At 37.0% G+C, this 22316-nt stretch overlaps 1 protein-coding gene and 1 long non-coding RNA gene across 3 annotated transcripts; both read right to left on the bottom strand.

The window, feature by feature from the left end:
* Window positions 1-11975: 11975 nt before the first annotated feature.
* Window positions 11976-12321, bottom strand: LOC148695724 (uncharacterized). The gene is made up of 2 exons (XR_015964911.1): window positions 12198-12321; window positions 11976-12122 (listed from the first exon to the last, which is right to left on the bottom strand). It is a non-coding gene; the product is annotated as an uncharacterized LOC148695724 (long non-coding RNA).
* Window positions 12322-12416: 95 nt separating this feature from the next.
* Window positions 12417-20679, bottom strand: LOC137734160 (protein MICRORCHIDIA 6). Of its 2 annotated transcripts, none has more exons than XM_068473469.2 (20): window positions 20257-20679; window positions 19766-20149; window positions 19601-19675; window positions 19487-19521; window positions 19140-19218; window positions 18942-19031; window positions 18788-18863; window positions 17971-18049; window positions 17515-17643; window positions 16588-16686; window positions 16396-16491; window positions 16163-16309; window positions 15936-16028; window positions 15000-15051; window positions 14796-14907; window positions 14055-14278; window positions 13889-13983; window positions 13485-13564; window positions 13310-13352; window positions 12417-12787 (listed from the first exon to the last, which is right to left on the bottom strand). In XM_068473469.2, exons 2-20 carry the CDS (start codon window positions 20139-20141, stop codon window positions 12683-12685), a joined length of 2085 nt encoding a protein of 694 aa, XP_068329570.2. In that variant the 5' UTR covers window positions 20142-20149; window positions 20257-20679; the 3' UTR covers window positions 12417-12682. The 2 variants fall into 2 exon arrangements, with proteins under 2 accessions (XP_068329570.2, XP_068329571.2); XM_068473470.2 differs by having other exon boundaries at window positions 19766-20142; window positions 20257-20624.
* Window positions 20680-22316: the final 1637 nt, after the last annotated feature.

Below are 22316 nucleotides of genomic sequence, written 5' to 3'. Positions count from 1 at the left end.
AGTATTCACTCATTTGCATTTATAGCATTTGCAGTTAAAGGGGGAGGGCCAGGGGTGGATCTAATGCTGCTAGCACTTCAGGCACAAAAAAGAAGGGAAAGCCAAGGAAGTATGGCCCCGACGGGACAGCGCCAGCGGCAAAAAGATCATATTTCCTTCCTAATGCTAGAATATATTTAGTATAATGGCACAAGTAAGGGTGTCGAATCCACAGGGACTAATTGGACCTATGTAATTACTTGTTTTGCAAGAACTTCTATGAAATGAACCAAACTAATCAAATTGAGCAGATTTGTTGTTGTTACTTGAAAGCATAAATAAAAGAAGTAAACACAACTAAATGAATTAACAACTAATAGAATAGGATAGTATCAATGGAAATGAAGCTAGGGATTCGGTTTCACCATTGCTCAACTAAGTCCATGTTTGTCAAGTTAGTTTATTCTCAGCCATCTACCTATTCCTTGAGTTTGTTTCACTTAGATATGATCAACCATATGATGTGTGGATTTGATCAAATGTCCCTAATCACGAACCTAGTTGTGATGTGCAACGTTGGTTCATAATCAAGAGTATGTAATGCACAAGAAACTTTCATAAAACCAAAGGGAATAACTCGGCAGGATGTTTGCAAAACATTCCCTTCATTCATTCACATATCCACCAAGATTATGCATGATGTGTGCTCTAATCTTGGCTAAACAACCTGTGGTTAATTCAAATGGTGATCAAACATTAAAATCAACTCACAAAGTCACAACTAAATCAGAGAATGAAACAAGAAATAGATGAACAAACTGAGCATTCTAACTTGATTACATGGCAAACTTTGCAAGGCTACATCGAATCCCTAGAGGAGGATTAGTTACAATTCATGTTTACAAAAGATTTAACATAAACATATGAAACATGAATGAACATAGAATTAATAAGAAGAAACCCTTGAAGTAAAACTGATGTTGAATTCCTTGAAGAGTTCCTTGGTGTTGCTTCTCCAAATGTGGTGCGGATGAAGGTAGATTGGTGATGGTTGGATGGTTTCTGCACTTGGGAGAATGAAATGGTCAGAGATGGAGTGATATGGAGTGTTTTGGCGTGTGACTCATGGAATGGAAGAAGAAGAAACATGCGGATGGGAGAGAATGTGCAATGGAATAGAATCTGGACAGTTTTTGTGAATGGGGGAGAGAATGTCGAACTGAATAGAATGGAGGGGGAGAATGAGAGTGAATGGTGGACAGAAAATGGAGCAAATAGAGTGTGTGTGATCCAATGAATCCGAGAGAGAAAATCCCTAAGTCTTGGTGCATTTCTGAATGAGTCTAATGATGGAGAGACAATCAGATTGGATCTGCCATTTGTTTAACTCAGATGGCAGAGCATAATTCAGTTGGAATGATGGGTTTCTGAGGTAGTGGACGCATGGCATGGACAAGATCTGCAAGGATGTGTTTTGTTTAATCAAAATGCATGTGTCCTTGCTGCAACAAGTGAGTGGAATCTGCCAAAAGTGAATTGTTTGTGCAAATTCTGGAAATGTGAAGAAAGCACACGGCATGGAATGATGGAATGATGGAATTTCTGGAATAAAGGATGCAAGGAATGGACATAATCTGCAGGTATGTGGATATTTAATCCAAGAAACATGTGCAAAGTCTGCCACAAGGGAGTGGACAATCTGAAACTTGGTTAGAATAATCTGGACATGGGAATGGAAGTGCACGGGATGGACATGAAGGAGTTGGAAATGCAAAGGTGATTTGTTTCGGATGTGGAAATGCATAAGGGAGCTGGAAATGCATGAGAGTGCTCGGCAAAGTGTTTGAACATGCATGTGAATGCATGTTTTGGTGTTGAAACCACATAATCTGACTTCAATGCTTGTTTTGTTTAGAATCACTCAAAATGGCCGAATTGCACCACTTAACATTTTCACATCATTTCCTGAAATTCCAGCATTCAAACGTCTCCTAGGTTCTTCATTTGGACTTCAATTTAAATCCCTAGAATCCTTTCCACGTTTTGAGTAATGCTCAGCTACCAAAAGGAATGTTTTTACTCTATTTGTCTTCTCATTGATCCAAACTCACCCTTGGCTGCACACTAACACCAAATAATGTAAAATGCAACTAGTTTAATCTAAAAACATCACAAAGACGCCAAATAAGGAATATATAAATGCATGCAAAATGAGACTTATCAGCTGCTCAACAAAGGCGTCGAGGCATTGTCATTATGTCTGCAAATGGAATGCTCAAAAAAGTTGCAGTGATTGATCCGGCTCATGACGCCGGTGTCATAAGACGAGAGGTCTGCCATACTCATTCCATTTCGAGATATAATATACACATACATATATAGGATCAAGAGGCAAATATTTTGACAAATATCTTTACACTCCATATTAGCTCTTGGATCTTTTTACATCTAATGGTCCTCAATAAAACTAATATGACTCAAAATAAACTACTAAATGATGTTGTCACATCCCGGCCTGGGGCGGATCACTTCCCGGGCCCGCTCCACCACCATAGCACGATATTGTCCGCTTTGGGCTTACCATTCCCTCACGGTTTTGTTTTTGGGAACTCACGAGCAACTTCCCAGTGGGTCACCCATCATGGGATTGCTCTAGCCCCCTTCTCACTAAACTTCGGAGTTCTAATGGAACCCGAAGCCAGTGAGCTCCCAAAAGGCCTCGTGCTAGGTAAGGATGGGAATATACATATAAGGATCACTCCCCTGGGCGATGTGGGATGTCACAATCCACCCCCCCTTGGGAGTCCAACGTCCTCGTCGGCACATTTCCAGCCAGGGATTGGCTCTGATACCAATTTGTCACATCCCGGCCCGGGGCGGATCACTTCCCGGGCCCGCTCCACCACCATAGCACGATATTGTCCGCTTTGGGCTTACCATTCCCTCACGGTTTTGTTTTTGAGAATTCACGAGCAACTTCCCAGTGGGTCACCCATCATGGGATTGCTCTAACCCCCTTCTCGCTTAACTTCGGAGTTCCAATGGAACCCGAAGTCAGTGAGCTCCCAAAAGGCCTCGTGCTAGGTACGGATGGGAATATGCATATAAGGATCACTCCCCTGAACGATGTGGGATGTCACAGATGTGGTAATGACATGGAAATAAAAAGATATTATTCAATTAAAACATTTTAAGGAACATTATCAGGTTAGGAAAACGTAAACTTCCCAGCCTCCATCTTCCTCTAAACCCCTAGGCCATTGTTAACTAAGATGACAAGAACTCAATCACCCATGGTGGATTATCAATCTTGATCGCTCCGTACAACCTAATCGACCCTTTCACCATCTTCTTCCTTCTCTCTCCTCCCTTGAATCATCCTCAGTATCAATATTGTATTTTCATGGGTTGTCTGAAATTGCAAGTCATGGGAAGCAAGCAATACAAAGTGGCTGAAGAAAAAGAGGGGATTAAAAGATAGAATCAGAGAACTCTTGTCCCATTATTAAAGAATTCCATTTTTTTTTTCAATCAGTGAAGATGCCCCGATGATGCTTCTAAGCCCAGAAACTGAAACTTGATATCGGAAATAAAATTGAACCTTCATAGAAAAAGATGCAGTTTTGAAACCCTAAATTAACTTACATTAAATTCTTAAGCATGTTGTGTTCACGATTACAGGTAGCTAGGGTTTTTTCTTTTTTAAAATTTATTTTTAATTTTTCAGATTTTATGTTGTTTCAGTTTTATTTTCATCATTAATATTAGTTAAAATCCACATAAGTATCCATGTCATTTAATAAATAAATAAGAACTCTTGGATGTTATAAAATCTAAAGGCTACAAAGAAGTGTAAAAATATTTGTCCCTTGATCTTATATATGAGGGTGTGACCTTGGTTTGAGAATGAAAATTGAAATTTCTTGTAGGGTCAATTTAAAATAATTCAAATGTCTGGGACGTTTATGATACATGACAAGGAAGGAACTAGGCGTGGTGCCATGACTGTTCATTTGGCAGATTCTGATGGTCGTGTTTTACTGGGAGCTGTAGGAGGAGCTCTGATAGCTGCCACTCCTGTGCAGGTGAGGCTTTTCTTTCTCTTGTTTTTTCTGGGACACGTGTGATATATTTTTATTTGTTTGCATGTGTTTCTACCGCTAATGTCTGCGTATCCTAACGTGCTTTTCGTAAAGTGCTTTGGTTATCCATATACCCTAAAACGAATACGTTTCATTTCTTCTCTGAACATACCACCAGGTCTTCATAGGGAGCTTCACCGCAGGACCACAAAAAATAACACCAAAGGCTGAGAAGCCCGACCAAGAACCAAATGTGGAGGAGCCCGGGGCAGAACCAAACGTGAAGACGCCCGAGCCAGAACCAAATGTTGAGACGCCCAGGCCAGAACCAAATGTGGAGACGCTCGGGCTTGAACCAAATATTGGGACGCCCCTGCCAGAGCCAAATGTAGGGCCAGACGTTGAGATGCCCAGGCCAGAACCAAATGTTGGCGTCGCACCTTTTGATGGTAACCAACTTTTTTATCCTCCAAATCCAAACTTCGGATATTCCTTACCTCCCCAAGGAGAAGATTCGGGACAGTGGTGGAATAATCCATTCGACTCGCTAGACGATCTCAATTTTTCCGATTTTCAGTAGTGATTGAACCAGCTGTTTCACAACAAACAATCATCTTATTCTTACTGTTGGTGATTTTTGTTTTTTTCTGAATGGGTTCATTTTGTTTACAACAATTAAAATAAATACTGCTTCATGATTCTTCCGCCTTAAGAACGTTGTGAACATAACTTAATATATGTGATTGTGTAAGTCCTAATTAGATTGGGTTTTAGATTATCCATTATTCTAGTGATTTTTTCCTATTAGAATACTTTTTCCTCATAGTTTACTATAAATACAGCATTGGCATAGGGAGAATCAAATCACACAATTCCTAAGCATTCTACAAATTATCTCTCTCTTGCCGCACCCTATCCCTACCCTTTAGAAAATTGGCCATAACACGATCAATACGCTTCTACGATGCGCTACGGAATATGAAGGGGAAGTATACTGATGAGTCCATATTATACCATATATTTTACCCTAATCTTAGTATTAATATATCGGTTATTTTGGTAGAATTTTGATACTTTGTATTATATTTTCAATGTAGGACATTCGACTTCCTTTGAAGCAAAATGTGATCAAACGGATGAATTTGGGAGTAATTCCAACTGGAGGATGTTCATGTACCTTTCAAGATGATTGTATCAAAATTTCAGATTTTTCTACCAAGCTGTTTGACCATGGCGATGGAATAAAGACCCAGCACACAACTTTCCCATTGATGTTTCTAGACGTTTTGGGTAGTTTGGAGGTCAAGATGGCATATTTTAAGGAAGACTCCTTCTAAGAATTTGTAGGGGACGTCTTCAACTTTCAAAAGAGACCTTTTAGGACCAAATCGGAATTGATTTGATCAGTCAAAAGTATGATTTTCTAAGAACTCCGAATTTTAGTTCAAATTGGAAACCTTTTATTTTCTGTTTTATCATTTAATTATGTTTCTTAGTTTTCTTCTAGGACCTTTTCAAGGTAGGATTTTATTTTGTAGTAGTATAAATAAGGCTTTTTAGCCATTAGGTTAGAGAGGGGGAGAACACAATACTTTGGCTTTAGAGAGCCTCGACGATTCAAGTTTATTTTCAAGGTGTTTTCTATCTATGTTCTTAATAATATTTTGTTTTATGGTTGTTAGTAACTAGTTTCGTTTGCTAGGGTGAAGCCACGAGCCTTAGCAAGAATATGTAGGTTCTTTTCAATTTACTTCTAATATTAGGCATGCAGGTTTTGAATTGTTAATAACTGTGCTTTAAACTATCTATTTGTCTTGATGATTGGTCACCATTAGGATATTTAGAAAAGTAATTTGATGCAATTTTGGTGGAGGATTGTCCCTGAAAATGGCGTTGGCTTCTTATGGTTAATATGTGTAACTTCTTAGGATAGACGACACCTCTTAAGGGTTGTATGGTTTTTCAAAAGGTTTTCACAAAACTTAATGAGTCTTGTATGTTCACATTCGATCTAGACGTCACGGACGAGTTGCACGTTAGATACACGTTCTATGTTGGAGGTTCCAAGTAGGGCATACTTTAGGAAAACCTAACCTTCAAAATATGCATGTGTAATTCATAAGGAATTAGAAGAACTACGTAAGATTGTTAGGGTGACGGCTGAACCCTAGGTTTTACAAATTGACTTTCTTTAAATTGTTCTCGTGAATTTCTTTAATTGTTTTATTTTAAAATTCGTTTTTATTATATTAAATTCTAGAATCAACATTTTCAAAACTTTGTTTTCAATAATTAATTAAGAGTTGGTTTTAAACATAAATTATTCATTCAATCCCTATGGAGAACGACCTTACTTGAGCCGCTATATATACTACGACAACCTTGTACTCTTGCAAGTATTTTTAAGTGTTTTTATCCCTACTTTTGCAGGTGGTAAAATCCCTATCATACACAAATATAAATATACATATGTACACACACACACACACATATACATATATATATATATATATATATATATATATATATATATCAAACCATCATGAAATAGGCTTAAGATCAAATAAAGGCCATGCCCAATGCATAATTAGCAGGTGAAAAGTCAAGGATTGGAGTGTGTAAAAACATGACATATGTATACTAGCAGTAGCAGCTTACTAGGTTTAGCTTTGTTTCACACTTGTGCTAGAAACTTATTTGTGTAAGTAACTAGAGGGCTCAACACTGAAGCACAAGATGGCTGGTTCAGACTCTAAATAAGTTATAATACATAAAGTACATATTATCAAATCAGATAGTCAAATCAAATTCATATAAGCAATGAATCATATTAAGATGAATACAACAATAACACATATCAGCAATATCACACACAATATCAAATATTATGCATATAGTCATGTACAAAATCATGGTAACCAGTCATGTACAAAATCATGGTAACCTCTTGATCATCATAAAAAATATAGATAATCAGTACTAATATTCATACACCAGCAGTTGCTAGAAACTCAAACATATATATGGAAATGTTGTATACCTAAAACATGCGGTGAATATGAAACAATCGATATAATAGACAAGAGAACATCCCGTTCCGAAAAAAAAAAAAAAAAAGACAAGAAAACATTGTCTTATAGATTCTCCGAGTATTTTTTTTGTCATGATTTGTCGTGGATTCAAATCAATTGTTTGACCAAGAAAAGGAAAATTCTAATTATATTTCTCATAGAGCTATATGTGTCCGCAGGCCTGATGGGCGGCAGGTTAATTGACAATTAATATAAACCTTAATTAACTCTTAAGTCATCCATAATTATTTATGAAATAATTAATTAATGATATCTTTGCTCAAAAGTCCTACTCTTGATCATCCATCTTCCTTTATAGACCACCAAACAATCAACAGAGAGCTTTGGTTTATCTGAATATTATATACCACCATCATTCCCAAAAGCAAGGAAGCTGGGAAATTTCTCTGTAATATAACAAAAGCTTTGCGTTATTGACAAACGCGTAATTTTATATTTTACCGAATGCCATGTGGACATGCATACAAATTCATAGAATTTTTATACAGTAATCAATATAAGTAATGCATTTTATATATAACGTCCAGGAGTGGACTTTTGGCATAGTTTCCCACCAGGAAACTTCTTCGCCGTGCATTATTTAATGGTGACCTTCTGAACTGGGCTATAAAAAGAACCCTCTAAATATTTTTCTACATGAAAATTTAGGGCGAACAAAGAACATCACTAACCTTGGTAATAGAAAGGCATATATGAAGGCAGTTTCAGCACCGGCAGTACTGGTTTTCTTTCTTTTGTGTCTAGCAATCCCTCTTATCCTTTTGATTTCCTTCTCAATGTCTGTTTCGGTTTCACAACACCACAACTTTCTTCTTTCCACCTACGAATCCATCGTGGTGGCAAAATCGAATCGTGTGGCTGTGTTCTTCATGTTTAATGTCATCTTTATCACAATTGTGCTAGGGAGTTTCAGGCCATCCAAAGAAGAGCTTGAATGGTATGAAGTGAAAAATGATTCAAAAGAAGAAGAACCAAAGGTTGAAGATTATTATTGTGACTATAGTAGTGATTATGAGGAGGGCAGTGAGTATTATGGTTCCGATGGTTATGATGAAGACGAAGATGATGATAGTAGTGACGACGATACTGAAAGTGAAGAATTTTATGCTGAAGAAAAAGATAGTGACTTGGAGAGGAGAACCGAGGATTTCATAGCCAAAGTCACAAGGAAATGGAGAGAGGAGTTGCTTTATGATCATATGTTTATGGCTTCGATAGAGTCACAATCATCCAGCTCTAGCTAGCTCTAATATTTCTTCAATGCTAGTTCAATGTGAAAAACTTCAATTTATTTTCTCACCAGGTAAAAGAAAAGAAAAAAGAAAAAACCTAAAATCGTTTTTGTTGTTAGGTTTTCTCATCTTTTGCTTTTCTAACCCCTTCAATTTTTTTTTTTTTTTTTTTTTTTTTTTTTTTGGGGCTTTAGATGTTGAAGTAATTGGGGTTCAATTAGTCTCTTGATAGTCCTGTTTTTTTTAAGGACACTGTTGGGATTCAGTTGGTGATGTAATATATGATATGATTATATGAATGATGTAAACGTAGTTGTTGTGTAATATTATAATAATGTTGAAGAATAACAATTATTGGACTATTTCTTGGAATTCAAGTTTTCATTTTGGAATATAATTATGAAATAATTAATTAAGTCGTCAGACCATCTAGGTGTGAGCGGATCTTTATGATCTCAGCACCAGTTAATTAGGGAACAAAGAAAACGAATACAGTTTAAATATTTCCCACTGAGAATATCTACCCCAAAGTCCTAGGAAAAGGCATTTACTTTTATTTCTAATTATCTTATTAAAACTTTAATCAAGGAAACAAACCTTTGAAGTCTTGAAGTAATCAGTATTATTAAGGATATGCTATGGCACCTTATTAGAGTTCATGTAGGAAGATATGTAGCATGCAGGAAATGCCATTTTCTCTCAAATTCTATATGATTATCGTAAAGTAAACAAAGACCTACTTTACTGATTCTTTGCATATATGGTTATTTAAAATCCAATTCCAATGTATTCACCTAGTTGTTCAAATCCATTCAATCTAATTGTTGTGGGAAACCTGTCTAGTTGTCCATCTAGTATACAATTCCCAGCATTTGATGGTTTTGGTTCTAAATTTTAAAAGGGTAGTAATTTTGTACAATTCAAAAGGAATTTATTTTTTATTGATATTTTCTTGTCACTAATTTACCACGTGACAAACGTTAACCGAACAAATAACGAGTGGAGCCATGGAGACCAAATCCTGATTGCGATAAAACTTATATTCTGTGTTTCCACTGTTTTGTACAAACCAAACCACATAATCAATGAGATGTCAATAAATACAAGTATCTCTGTATTCGCGTTACTTTGAGCCTGATAAAGTCCAATATATTAGGCTGAAATTACATGCCTGTCTTGGTCAAAACACCATTTGTTGCCCTTAAATGTAGAAACTTAGCAAAGACATGTTGAAATGTTCCACATCGGTTGTATCTCTGAGAAAATAAAAGTTTAAATACCTTAATCTCACTCCACCTAACACCGAGGCCTTTTGTGATAAAACTTCACACTTGTCGAACTGTGCAAGTGGTAATTAACAAGTTAAGGACAATATCGGTGTTGTTGGAAGTGATCCCTTGGCCCGTCTCTCTGATAATTCCATATAGTATCAAAGCCATGGAGCAAGACCGTACTGCTACGTGATGGGTGGGTCCCTTTGGCCCCCTTGGCATGTAGGTTGAATCCCTTTGGCTCCACGTGATTGCCGACGTGTGGATCTTCCACATGTGACCAACTAATTGGGTTCCACGTGAGGGGGCGTGTTGAAATGTCCTACTTCAATCATATGTATGAGAAAAGAAGAGTTTAAGTATCCTAACCCCGCTCTACCTAACACCAAAGTTTTTTGTTATAAAACCCCACACCTATCAAACTGTGCGAAAGATAATTAACAAGTACAAGTTTGTTGGAAGTGACGTACTAAAAGAGGCTTGCTTACCCAACAAAGTCCTCCCACAAACACAATACAATATTGATGAAACTTCATAACCACCAGACAATTCCATATTCAATTAGTTGGCAACTACAGAGGGATAATTATGATCTCAATTAAGGTTTATTAGAATGTAATTAACTATAAGAAAGTAACTAATCAAAGAAACTCTCTTCCCTATGGGAGATTATAGTGTAGTACCGAAAACAGTTCTTATTATATCTCTCATCACGTGACAATGATATATTATCCGGGACACCTAAGAATCTCCCCGTCCCTAGGGATTGAAAAAGTATTATGCTGTGGATTTTGAATACCCGTGAGAAAGATAAACAAAATAGTTTTTGCTGCATTTTGTAACTCTGGGACAAAGTCTTGTTATCAACGCGCGGAAATTCTTCCGTGTGGTTGCCGTGTCCGGCAACAGGGACTGACCTGTTCAGATTAGGCACAGGGTCTTCTGCAATCCCAGAGCCAAAGGCATGCAGATGTGGACGCGGATAAGTTAAGTCTCCTTAGCATTTCTCGTTAGTCTAATGCGAAAATAAACAGTAATTGGCTCAAGTCAACTGAGGAATTCCTTGCTCCACCCAATCACACGTCTTCTTTTTCTCTTTCCTCCAAACAAACTTATTGAATTCTTATTGTATTAAATGGGATTAAGTACGAATAACCACCAATTTTTTATGAGTGATTTCAAAGTCTTCAAAGTCTGAACCTTTGTAAACATTTTTTTAATCAACGATATCATCTATACTAAAATATGAGAAGTAGGTTTAGTCTTATAATAGACTAACAATAATGCAGTTCAAATTCGTTTTTGACAAGAATCGAACCGAAAACCTCTCACTTATAAGTGAAGAGGAATACCCTTATACCATAGTACTAGGTGACAACCTTTGTAAACATTTTTAAAAAACTACCTAACGTTGTTTCCCCAATTGAAGTTGTTTACCCAATTGAAGTTGTTTTCTTAATTGGAGTTGATTTCTCAATTGGAGAAAAATTCATAACTAGATTCCAATTAGGATTAGTATTCCTTATTGAAGAAGACATTTATTATGTCTGTACATATAAGGGGGCTAGTGCACTAGTTTTGAAGTGGAGCAAAACAATTAAGTTGTATACTACTCAAGGAGTTAGAGTGAGAAAATATTGTAAGAGCAAAGGGTTTGCAAGAGAAAAGAAAATAGATAAAGAGTGTATTTCTTGTTCTTGTTCTTTCAAGTTTTTCGTTAAGTCTTGATCCTAGACGCTTGTCAAGATTATCCGTTGCAATCATTATTGATATAGTGAAAGATTGTTGTTGCCCAGTGGACGTAGGCACATATAGCCGGACTACATTAATTCTTGGTGTTGTTTGTCTTAGTTTTTTGTTTTTGAATTCCAACTTTCTTTGTTTTTCCCATGCTTAAACACGATAATCACAGTAAAATGGAAATTATAATCATTTTAATTCTTGAAACATAGGAGTAGAAACTAGTTCACTTCTAATCATTATCATGTATTTACCAAATCTTTAGGGGGAAGAGAATCATAGCTGACTATGTAACGGCATCATTTGGTGCGAGTACTGGATTCCAATGGATCGGGCTTTCCCATGGGCGCTCAGAAATTAGAGTCCAAGGGGTTTCATCATTATCGTCACGCTTAAGAGCATCAAGAACGACAACGATGATAAAGTTTATGTGACACAAGATGAGTTCCGACGATTGGGGTATATCTGTACAGTATATCTCGCCGATGGGGATAGATCAACAGTGGATGTCACAAGCGATTTGAAATGTATCCACAACTGTAGCGACGGAGGTGCCCGCCAAGCCGACGGAAAGAGGCGAGGTGTCCCAGTGAGACGTTTCTCCATACGTAAAAAATATACACACATAGGGGTCTCCTCCTCTAATTCCAGGGCTGGAACAAAGGATTCAGTAATTTCTCCGTTTAGGATGATTATATTTCACTCTACTTGCATAATTAAGGAAATCTGCATAGACGATCGGCATCAGCCATAGAAAAATGAGTACGAAATGGATTCGAAAATTCTACGGTAAATTCACACCTGTTTTGTGAGCGTTTATACAAATTTTGAGCATGGTCTCCCCGGACCTTTACGCTATAAATATGCATGCATGGAGCCTTACTAAACAACCACATTAACAGTGATAGAAGGGGCCTGCGCGCTGCTAAACCATCCATAAGTTAATACATATGATCCACTAAACTCGAAAAACAAGTCGAAACGGCAAAAACATCTGGAAGTGCAGCAAGACAGAAAATATTGTTGACAGAAAAGCTACTTGCTTTCTAGATGTGAAATTAGCAGGCTCTAATTCATCAGTAAAACTAGATACAAACTTCCACTGGAAAGCGCAAAGGGAGCGTCGGTACAATTAGAAAACAAAACGAAAAAATTACGGACGCTAGGTTTCACCTGCAACGAATCATCCTAAGGGTTGAAAACTGAAGGCTACAACGACCTATGCATACATGGTACAACAAGGTTTAACAAATGAAAGAATTGCTGATACAACACACTATTTACATTTATATTCCCTTTTCTTCCTTGACAGCCTCCAAAGCTTCTAATTCAGCCATCATCCGAGAGTATTCGTCATCAAGCTCTTTTATTGCACTTCTGAGCTGTGTCGCCTGCACAATTAACAATAGTTAAGGTTTAGATGATGGTGGGCGTAATGTACAACCTTTCAGTTTCACAACTAAGCAAGGTAAACTCTTTAAGATTTTCTTGGTATCAATTTCATACAATGGTGGAGAAGATCAGGCAAGAGACCTTAGGGAAGCACAGATACGTGTGCTTTCACGGACTAAGTAAAAACGTAAAACCACCCTGAGTCTGGAGTATGCAATCCTCCCGATACATATCTAAAGCAGATTTGCAAATTCAGAGATCAAACCAAAGCCTATTTCTCTTTTCCAAGACTAAAAGAACAGGCCGAATGCCAAAGTAACTGATCCCTAGAATAGCTTTGAGCCTTCAAGTATACATGTGCAGGTGACCATCGAAAATAGTTGGATTGAGAAGTGCATCAAGAATCCTACTTCTCAAGCTTTGCATATTTTCACAGTTGAGAACAACAAAAAGAAAATTAAGGACGCAAGTACAAAAACTAAATACTCGATTAAAGTAATTATTCAGTGTGATTTTCGTACCTTGAGATTAAGTTCTTCATTCCTCTTCTCATATTCCAAGCAGCTGACAAGGTGAAACAAACAGCTAAGAACCTTTAAAATATTCAGGAAGTAAACTCTCTTAATTTGCAAACAAAAAAAAATGATTGTTCAAGTGATGGAATCGGCATAATGAAGCACGTAATCATGTACTTACTCAGCTCGAAGCTTTTTGTTCTCTTGCATCAAATTTACAGCTTCTTGATCTTTCCGCTGGTCTCCAGTAGGACTCACCAGCTACAGAAAATACAATTCATAAAAAAAATAAAAATAAAAAATAAAATCAGAGACTTAATATTTTCATTTGAATATCTTGAGTCCATAATCTAAAAAACAGGGCACACACGAAGTCAACATGATTACACTGGCTAACATACATAACTCTTAGTAAAACACACAAAACCAACTTAACACAGAAATAACAATGAGTTTTACATTTATTTCTAGTTCTCCTATAGCCAATAGAAAATCAAAATAAATAAGCTGGCATATCCAACATACACTGACACACTTTTTTCCACAAGGATGGAAAAGTGACAATTTAAACAAGTTGCCACTGACCTGTACATTCTGACTCTTCTCGTTAACCACCTTGGCCACTTTAACATTTTTGACCGGTAGAATATCACCATGTTCCTTCCTCTTCATCCCTCCCACTACAACAAAAGGCACCATCACCAGTCAGTAAGATTAATCAAGAAAAACTGATCTCAACTCAAGCAGCTACCTTGTTCAGATCTGGTTTGGGAGTTGGGTATTGACTGTTCAGATCTTCCAAGTGCCGTCTTTTTACTACCAACAGCAAGGAAACTTTGACCCAATCTGACATGTTGAACACCACTAGGTGGCGCACGATTAGATGAAACCTGTTGGGTAATCTTAGGACCAGATGAAACCTGTGACACAAGTTTCTTCTTTACCTGATACCCAATTAACCCACAATGATAATCCCTGCCAAAGTTCAATACAATGCATCAGGAAAATAGCAGCCACCATTTTTTTTTTTCAAAAGACACTTTGCAAAGAAACAGTAATGCAGTATAGGCTCATGTATGAATGATGCAGGTTAATGTCCCATGTCAGTGCGTTGTTGGATTTTACATGTAGTTGAAGCATCCAGTGGCCATACCAGTACCAGTTTCATGTAAAATTGACATGGATGAGGGCTACATATATGGGTCCCCATGTGATTTCTAATACAAGCCAGCTGATCATTCTATATTAATATTACAAACAGCCAAACAGCTTCATGACTCAAATAAATCAATTGCAAGTTTTGTATCAAGCTCATCACAATGATACATAAAAGTAAAGGAAAACAATCAAATTTATTCGGTTGTGCAAAGTTACACATTTTACACAAAAGGGAAGAGATATGAGTAAAATGAAGCTTTTTGCTATCATCGAATTTCTAAGACCCAAACCAAAGATAAAAAATAAAGACGATTACTATTGGAAAATAGATTACCAGTATTCCCACGTCATCTCCTTTAAGCGAACTTCAAGTTTCTGCAAAAGATTAGTTTTCTCAAAATCTTGCTTGTTGTGACTCGGCTCAACAAAATTTGCTTCCAGAACACCTAAAGAGTAGCCAATGAAATATTAGCCTATAATGACAGACGCACAAAAAGAAAAAGAGCCCAATAAAAAGAGTGATTTAGCAGGTTGTTACCAACCACCCCCCGACCCCTACTGTCTGAATAGCTCACAACCTGCCAATAGGGCTGCAAAAGAAGAGAATGGGAAATTATAAAGACAGTTGAAAAACAAATTCATTGAATAGAGGCTTTTAGGCTTTTACATATGTGGAATAGACTATGTACGCATTTCAAAAAGTTTTCACATCTTTTTCTCAGAAGCACACCCCTTTCCATTAAGCAACATCATACCAAAACATAAACCAAAGACCTATACATGCTCCGGTTAGAAGATGCAACTATGAGACAGAGGTACAAGGCAAAAGGAGTAGAGGAAGACCTAGGAAGACTTGGAAAGAGACTCTAAGAAAAGACATGGAGTACTTGGAGCTAACTGAAGAGGTGCAAACCGAGTGCAGTAGTGTTCTAGGATTCATATAGCCAACCCCACTTAGTGGGATAAGGCTTTGTTGTTGTTGTTGTTGTTGTTGTTGTATACTAAAACATAAACCAGTTCCCCAGGGCAAGACATACATTCTTAAGACTGTCTTGATCTTACAATCTTTGCGACAGAAAATTTGTGTTCTCCCACAGGCAGTAAGTTACATGTAGTGACAATATAAATGACCAACTAGAAACATTCAAGGAGAGAGTGAGGGAGGCATATGTGTATGTGAGTGCAGGAGTAAAGATAGTGGGAACATAAATTGAAAATAGTTCCTCAAAATTACGTTGATAGCCAACACCGCCAGCAGAAAGTACAATTTCTGAAGTTAGCTGGATTAGATGGTTTTGTGATACACATAATCCTACAGTGTATGCATGCATTTCTCTGCATGTGTTCCGGTATGAACATTCTTGTACTGGTCCAAAAATAAACTATAGCGTGTAGAACAAAATAAATATTCTCCTCAAAATTAATTGATAGCAAGCAGCATCAGCAGAATGTCAAATCAGCAAGGAAAACAAACCAGTATTAGACGATTTTTGTGATACACATTGAAACCATGGAAACTGACATGTGGAGCTTCTTTAAGAAATCCAATAGTCGTAATAACTTGACCCTGCATGAAGAATCCACTACAAAGTTAAGGAAAGAGCAAACAGATGGGAATAATTCAAAAGGTAAATAACAACTCGATTTTTCCTGATGGAAAATATTCATTTAACAGTAAAACCACAAAAAATTCAGTATAACCTCCACAGAACCTCCACTTTGAGGTTTATACAAGATAAATTCTGGAAACTTTAGATCATTTGCAATGTTATGATGCTCAACAACTCGTCCGCGAAGTACTATTTGAAAGGTTTGTGGTATCCGCAAGTACAAGATGGACAAGTATACCTGTGAAGCATAAGGAAACTATCAAATTCTGCTAAAACACATTTTTGTATATATAATCAATTACGCATATGCTACAAAAGTATTACACGGAGAGAAAAACGGAAACGGTTTGCAATGTGCTCTTCATTTACTATCTTAAATTTAGTGTCAACTTTTTTGGTATCCCCACTAATGCGAATGTCCTGCAACACAAGTCACAGAAAGCCACCTCAACAGATGAGGACAAATTACATTTCAGAAGAAACTAGAAAAGCACATGATATGAAAGAATTGTCAACCTCAGGATCTGTATCAAAGTCTAGCTCCAGATTCCCATCATCACTGAACCACAAATTATAGACAATAACTTTTGTACCATGAGCTCCAATGTCATTAAACTGCCATCTCAAGAGCAAATGAAAATAGATCAAACTCAGATGAACACACGTATCAGCAAAGCTTGACATAAAGAACTATGAAAGCCATCCAAATAGCATGAAACACCAATGGAATTTAGTAGTGATACCACCTGTTCACTTAGAGTAGGTGAAATTGCCCATATTTCCAGTAGATTTCAAATAAGAGTAACCTTAAATTAATGCGTATGCATACCATATTCAGACCTAAGTTGCACAATACAAGTACGTGGGATATACAATATCTGGTCTTGAAGGGGGATTATACAATATGACACAATGCAGAAAGTCTCCAAAGACTAGGATATGAATAAGGAAATGCAATTGCAATAACACATAATACATTACATATTTTTTGAAAAACAGGTTAAATAACAATCAAATCTATTAATCCCTTGTTCATGCATCAAGTTCTTTCTTTTTCATGGTCTGGCGCTAAGCAGGTGAGTTCTTCTTGCTTTAAGTTTTTTTTACCCTTTTGTTCTATCCCTAGCCCCTATTTTCTTTGTTTTGTTCTGACAAATCCACAATAAATATAGAAAGAAAGGAATGGCTTCGTTGTTAAGGCTTAGATTAACTTTCAAAATCAGATGACCTCCAAACTATACACCAATCGATCAATAGTAATATCTAATCATATTACAAATATACAGAAAGATAAGGGAAAAAAAAAAAACTCCTTAAGTGCAATCTTGTGAGTACAGATCTGAGTGGCCGGTTGCCCACACTTGCAGGATCTCATGAATCTTATACACATAATACATCACATACGGAAAAATAAAAAATAAAAAAACGTATTTTATGAATCACCTGCTTTAGAAGATCAGCCTCAGTTGAATATGGGGACCATTGTAGCAGCATGGAAAGATTAGACATAAAATGTTCCCTCCCATGCATAACTTCTAATTTATTAGTTAATGAGTTTAATTCATAATCCACCTGCAAAGGACATGAGCTGTTACTCAAGGATACTATATCTAGGAGTAAATTAATTGAGGGATTGGCATAAATGACAAGCAGTGTTTCAACAGCCCACGGAACCAAAAACAACAAAACAATTGAGATCTAGTGCATAAGCTCCATCGTCAAATATTCAGTTCATGTTGCAAGTACATTAAAAGGGCATTGCAACAGACATCATACATAAACCGAAGACCTATATGACAATAAACAACAGTTTGCATTCTGTTTTATTTCTATCACACGGATTATATAACAGGAGGATAAGCACTCAGACACAATCAGATCCCGAGCAACAAAACTCACCATCGGTACTACTATTCTGTCATGGCCTGTTCGTGCCAAGAATGTGTAAGAGAGGAGACCAATGCTTTGAGTCAATGTCCTGTCCAACGAAATAGGGAAACAACCATATCAACTTAACACAAAAGTATAAACTTTAAAGCTGGATTAACATATACGTTGGTGGTTCACTTTAACAAAAACTACTCAAACAAGTCCAGCAGCAAAGCGTAAAAACAAAGATTAAATTAACAAACAGCACAGCAGAATAACCAGGAAAAGGATTGTCATAAGGATTTCCTATACCACATTCAGAGCTCATCAGTTACATTTAGATATGCAATTAATACATATGGTGGCGATGGTGGTTCATTTTAACAAAAACTACTCAAACAAGTCCAGCAGCAAAGCGTAAAAACAAAGATTAAATTAACATACAGCACAGCAGAATAACCAGGACGCAAACATAAAGACATCCATGCAAATCAAAAAATTGTATGAACCAAGACATTTCCCAATTTCTTTACACTCAAATGAACTCATGGACTAAAAAAGTTCATCTATCACAAAAAAACAATGATCTTTGAATGTTTCAACAGTCATTTTACTGATCCTCCTAACATTGTCCTCTATCGCCCTGCCCCGCCCCACCCACCCCCCCCCCCCCGGGGCAGGAAATATAAAAAGAGAAGAATCAGTACTAGTGCAGAAATTCCAGAAATATTCCTTTTCTCTTTAATATGCAATGGAAAGTACACATGTCCAAACACTTTCAGATCACCAAATATATGTTTCTGGGCCACTTATGAAAACACAAATAATATAACTATTGGGATAAAACCTTGTATCCTGGTGGCGACTGAAAACAATAACATCCGCGCCAAGTCTCATAGTACTAGTCTTGAAACCATTTCCATCTGGAAAGCTACAAGTCAACCAATAAATGCCAAAGGAGATAGTAAAACAGAATTTAGAGTGAATGGTAAAACTTATACATTGTCCAATGGCTGATTTTGACTTCTTATCTGAAAACCCAAAACTCATACAACGCCGCATGGCTTCAGGGTCCATCCCACTACCATCATCTAGATATAAAGTATCAAATTTTGGAACCAAAAGTCAGCTAAATACACTTGAATATTGAAGATTTTGAGAAAGATAAAAATAAAAACTCCTGTGCATATAGACAATACCTTGAATTAACAATGCCGGACTTCCATCCCTCGGATTCAAGATTTTATCTACAATGACAAAAGTGGCCCCATTTTGTATCTATCCAAAATAACAACGAAAGAGAGTGGAATGAAAAGCATGATAAGATAGGTCAAACTAGGCAAAAACACAATAACATCAAGGGAAAATCCATAAAAAAAAATAAACAAAACAAAAGTTGAGCAAATATCATGAACAGGAACCCATCGCCTGCTCAGAAACTTCGGAAAACTATGAAAGATAATTATCACGGAACTCCTCAAAGAAGCTATATTCTCGACTACTGCTGGGAGGTAGAAACAGTAAAATATAAAGATTCATAACTTACCTCATCAACTGCATTGTCAAGTAGTTCTGCAATGGCTGAAAACAGGGAGAAAGTAGTAAGATTGAATTCACTAATCACATACAGAAAGATGAGATGAAATGCGATTGAACATACCGCCAAACGCCCATTTATGCGAAGTGGCATTTGAATGAAGGAACATAGGATGGACATGTAGATAGTTTTTGCCATCTAAGGATTGTTATGTAAACATTATTAGTGAAATTCCGGACGTAATCAAGTTCAAAAACAACAAAAATATAACAGTAGATAGTAGAGTACTTTGAAATGCGACTTTAGAACCAACAGCGTCATTATAGCTCCCAGCTTTCCAAAACTGCCGGCAAAGCGGTGCCGGACTGAAAGTTGATGTAGAAGAGACGCCGGTATCATCCACCGGAGACTGCCCCTGGTCTAATATACTAGAGCTACTATGACAGGGACTTAAAGCATTTGAGCTCCTATTTTCTTCAGATTCCCGAATCCCATGCGGGTTTTTCGATATTTTATGCTTCGCTATTCGAGCTTTAGGCTTGTCTTTCCGCTGCAATTGTATTCCAATGAGACCTGGCTCCAACTTAACAGGTTTCACATCCACCTCCTCTCTCTCCCCAACTTCATCGTCACTAGATAAATCCACAACATCTATCACAGGCATCCTAAACACTAACAAAAATTAAACACGCATCCACACTGTAAGAACTTTGAAGAAGTATCAAACAATGCACCATAACATCAACAAGAAAGCAAGATATCAAAGATCAAGGACAAACCATTGACAATCAACGAACCGACTGCAGAATCGAGGGCTTCGGTAATGCCCAATTCTACAACCGAATCCGATACCGACTGAGTCGCTCACCGACTTTTCGGTTCAAATCGGTTCCAAATCGGTTAGCTCCGATGATACGGCGATGAATAGATCATCAAATTCGCTGTTATTGACGTCGATGACACTGTTCAAATCAAAGAGGAGAAGGAGTGATCGGTGATGTCAAAGGAGGTAATTGAAGAGGAGGAATGAGATGCGTTGGTTAGATTAGATTTTTTGTCAAACCCAGTTGCCAGATGAAGATTTGCAGAGAGATGGAAGGAGGAGGATGTAGAGGGATCAAACTGCGGCTAGGGTTTTGTTAAGGTTAAATTACGTTTTGCTCCTCAGCTTTGCGTTTAATTGCAACCTCACGCATTTAAAATATTTCTATCGCATACCATTATGTTGAAAATACTGCTAGGTAAATGAATGTCCATAGGGATATTGATAACATTAGTAGATTTTTTAATGTTCGCACAAAGTGATATTGACTTGGGAAATGAAAAAGGATTGTATTGTCAAAATGTTGTAAATTTCAACATATAATTAATATGTTTGTTTGAAGTTGCTCTATAAATAGAGCGCTCCGTATACTTTCAAGAAACACTACGAAAAAAAAAGATCAATAACATCAGTATCCATCTCTCCTTTTTCTATTTGTCATCCCCTTGTGTTATAGTTATAATGTAATATTTTATACCTGCTTCACTCATGTCACTAATAAAGGTTATCTCTTTAACTTTTGCCTATTTATAACACGTTATCAGCACGACTAACTAACCATTTCTCATTTCTCTTTGCCGAAAGAAAAAAAGATGTTTCCTCTAAGGATTTTACTATTCTTCTTCTTCCTCTGCCTCAACTGCTGGATATACCCTCGTGAAGAACTGTTTGCACCATGTCTGCTTCTAGTTCTCAACCTAACAGTTACTTATATCTTTGATTTTTTTTTTGTTTGGTGTAGCTCTTGATTACTAACCAAGTGTTTATTTATATTAATTTTACTACAATCCAAGATGGTGTGATACAATCGCCCATCTTGAACTACAAATTTAATCTTACTGCAATCCAAGATGGTGCGTATCATCGTCTATCCTGGACTGCAGATCTAATTTTACTGGAAATTTTAGATGGAGCGATATAATCGCCCACCCCACCCTGCATATTTAATTTACCTACTATTTAATTTCATTGCAATTTTAGTTGGTCCGGTATAATCGCCCACCCTGCTCTATGTATTTAAATTTTCCTGCTACTTGAATGGTGTGGAATAATCGTTCATCCTATGTTATGTTATCTCAATGAAAATGATGCGGTACAATCGCCCTCCTCATTTATCATGTAAATTTCGAGCTAGAAGTTTCTAGTGCTTATCATTTTGGCCTGAAGATCAAAATGAAAAAAAAAATTATAAGAACGAGAAGTTCTAACACTACATACCTCCAAAATGCATATTATTGCAACTTCTTACACATATTAGTTTTTCTTTTAGAAAAGAAAATAGCGAACTTGGTAAAACTTTATTTTGTTGCCCTGGACATTACTGAGAAGAACTACCTTACCTAGGTAGTGGATACCAAGATCCATTTAGAGGCAGGGAATCTTGGAGAAACAATCAAGGAGGAGAACAATGCATCCTCTTAAGATCGGGCGAAGGCCATAATTTTTATCCGTCGCCACCTTGATGAAGGACTAAAGAGCAAGTACCTAACGGTTGAAGATCCGTTAGCTCTCTGGAAGGCATTGAGAAACAGATACAATCACCAGAAAACGGTGATTCTTCCAAGAGCTCGTTATCAATAGACTCACCTAAGGATCCAGGATTTCAAGTCAGTGGCTGAGTACAATTCTGCGATGTTCAAAATTAACTCTTAGATGAAACTCTATGAGGAAACCATCACTGAATAATATATGTTGGAAAAGACCTTCAGCACCTTTCATACCTCAAACATGCTCATATAGCAGCAGTATAGAGAACGAGTTTTCACTAAATACATCCAACTAATATTTGTGCTCCTG

The sequence above is a fragment of the Pyrus communis genome, chromosome 7, assembly GCF_041283825.1.
Source record: "Pyrus communis isolate YQ-2024b chromosome 7, ASM4128382v1, whole genome shotgun sequence".
NCBI classification, from domain to species: Eukaryota; Viridiplantae; Streptophyta; class Magnoliopsida; order Rosales; family Rosaceae; genus Pyrus; species Pyrus communis.
The sequence above is the reverse complement of the archived record's forward strand: the minus strand, read 5'-3'. Positions and strand labels throughout refer to the sequence as shown.

Bases quoted from the DNA above. Each gene is read 5' to 3' on its own strand.
- LOC137734160 (XM_068473469.2), bottom strand. From the start codon at position 20,141: ATGCCTGTGATAGATGTTGTGGATTTATCTAGTGACGATGAAGTTGGG. The intron at 16,492-16,587 runs GTTGACAATTCT...CTTGTGTTGCAG, and splicing joins ACTTTGATACAGATCCTGAG to GACATTCGCATTAGTGGGGA. The intron at 15,052-15,935 runs GTTTGTTTTCCT...CTTCTTTTGCAG, and splicing joins ACAAAAATCGTCTAATACTG to CCCTATTGGCAGGTTGTGAG.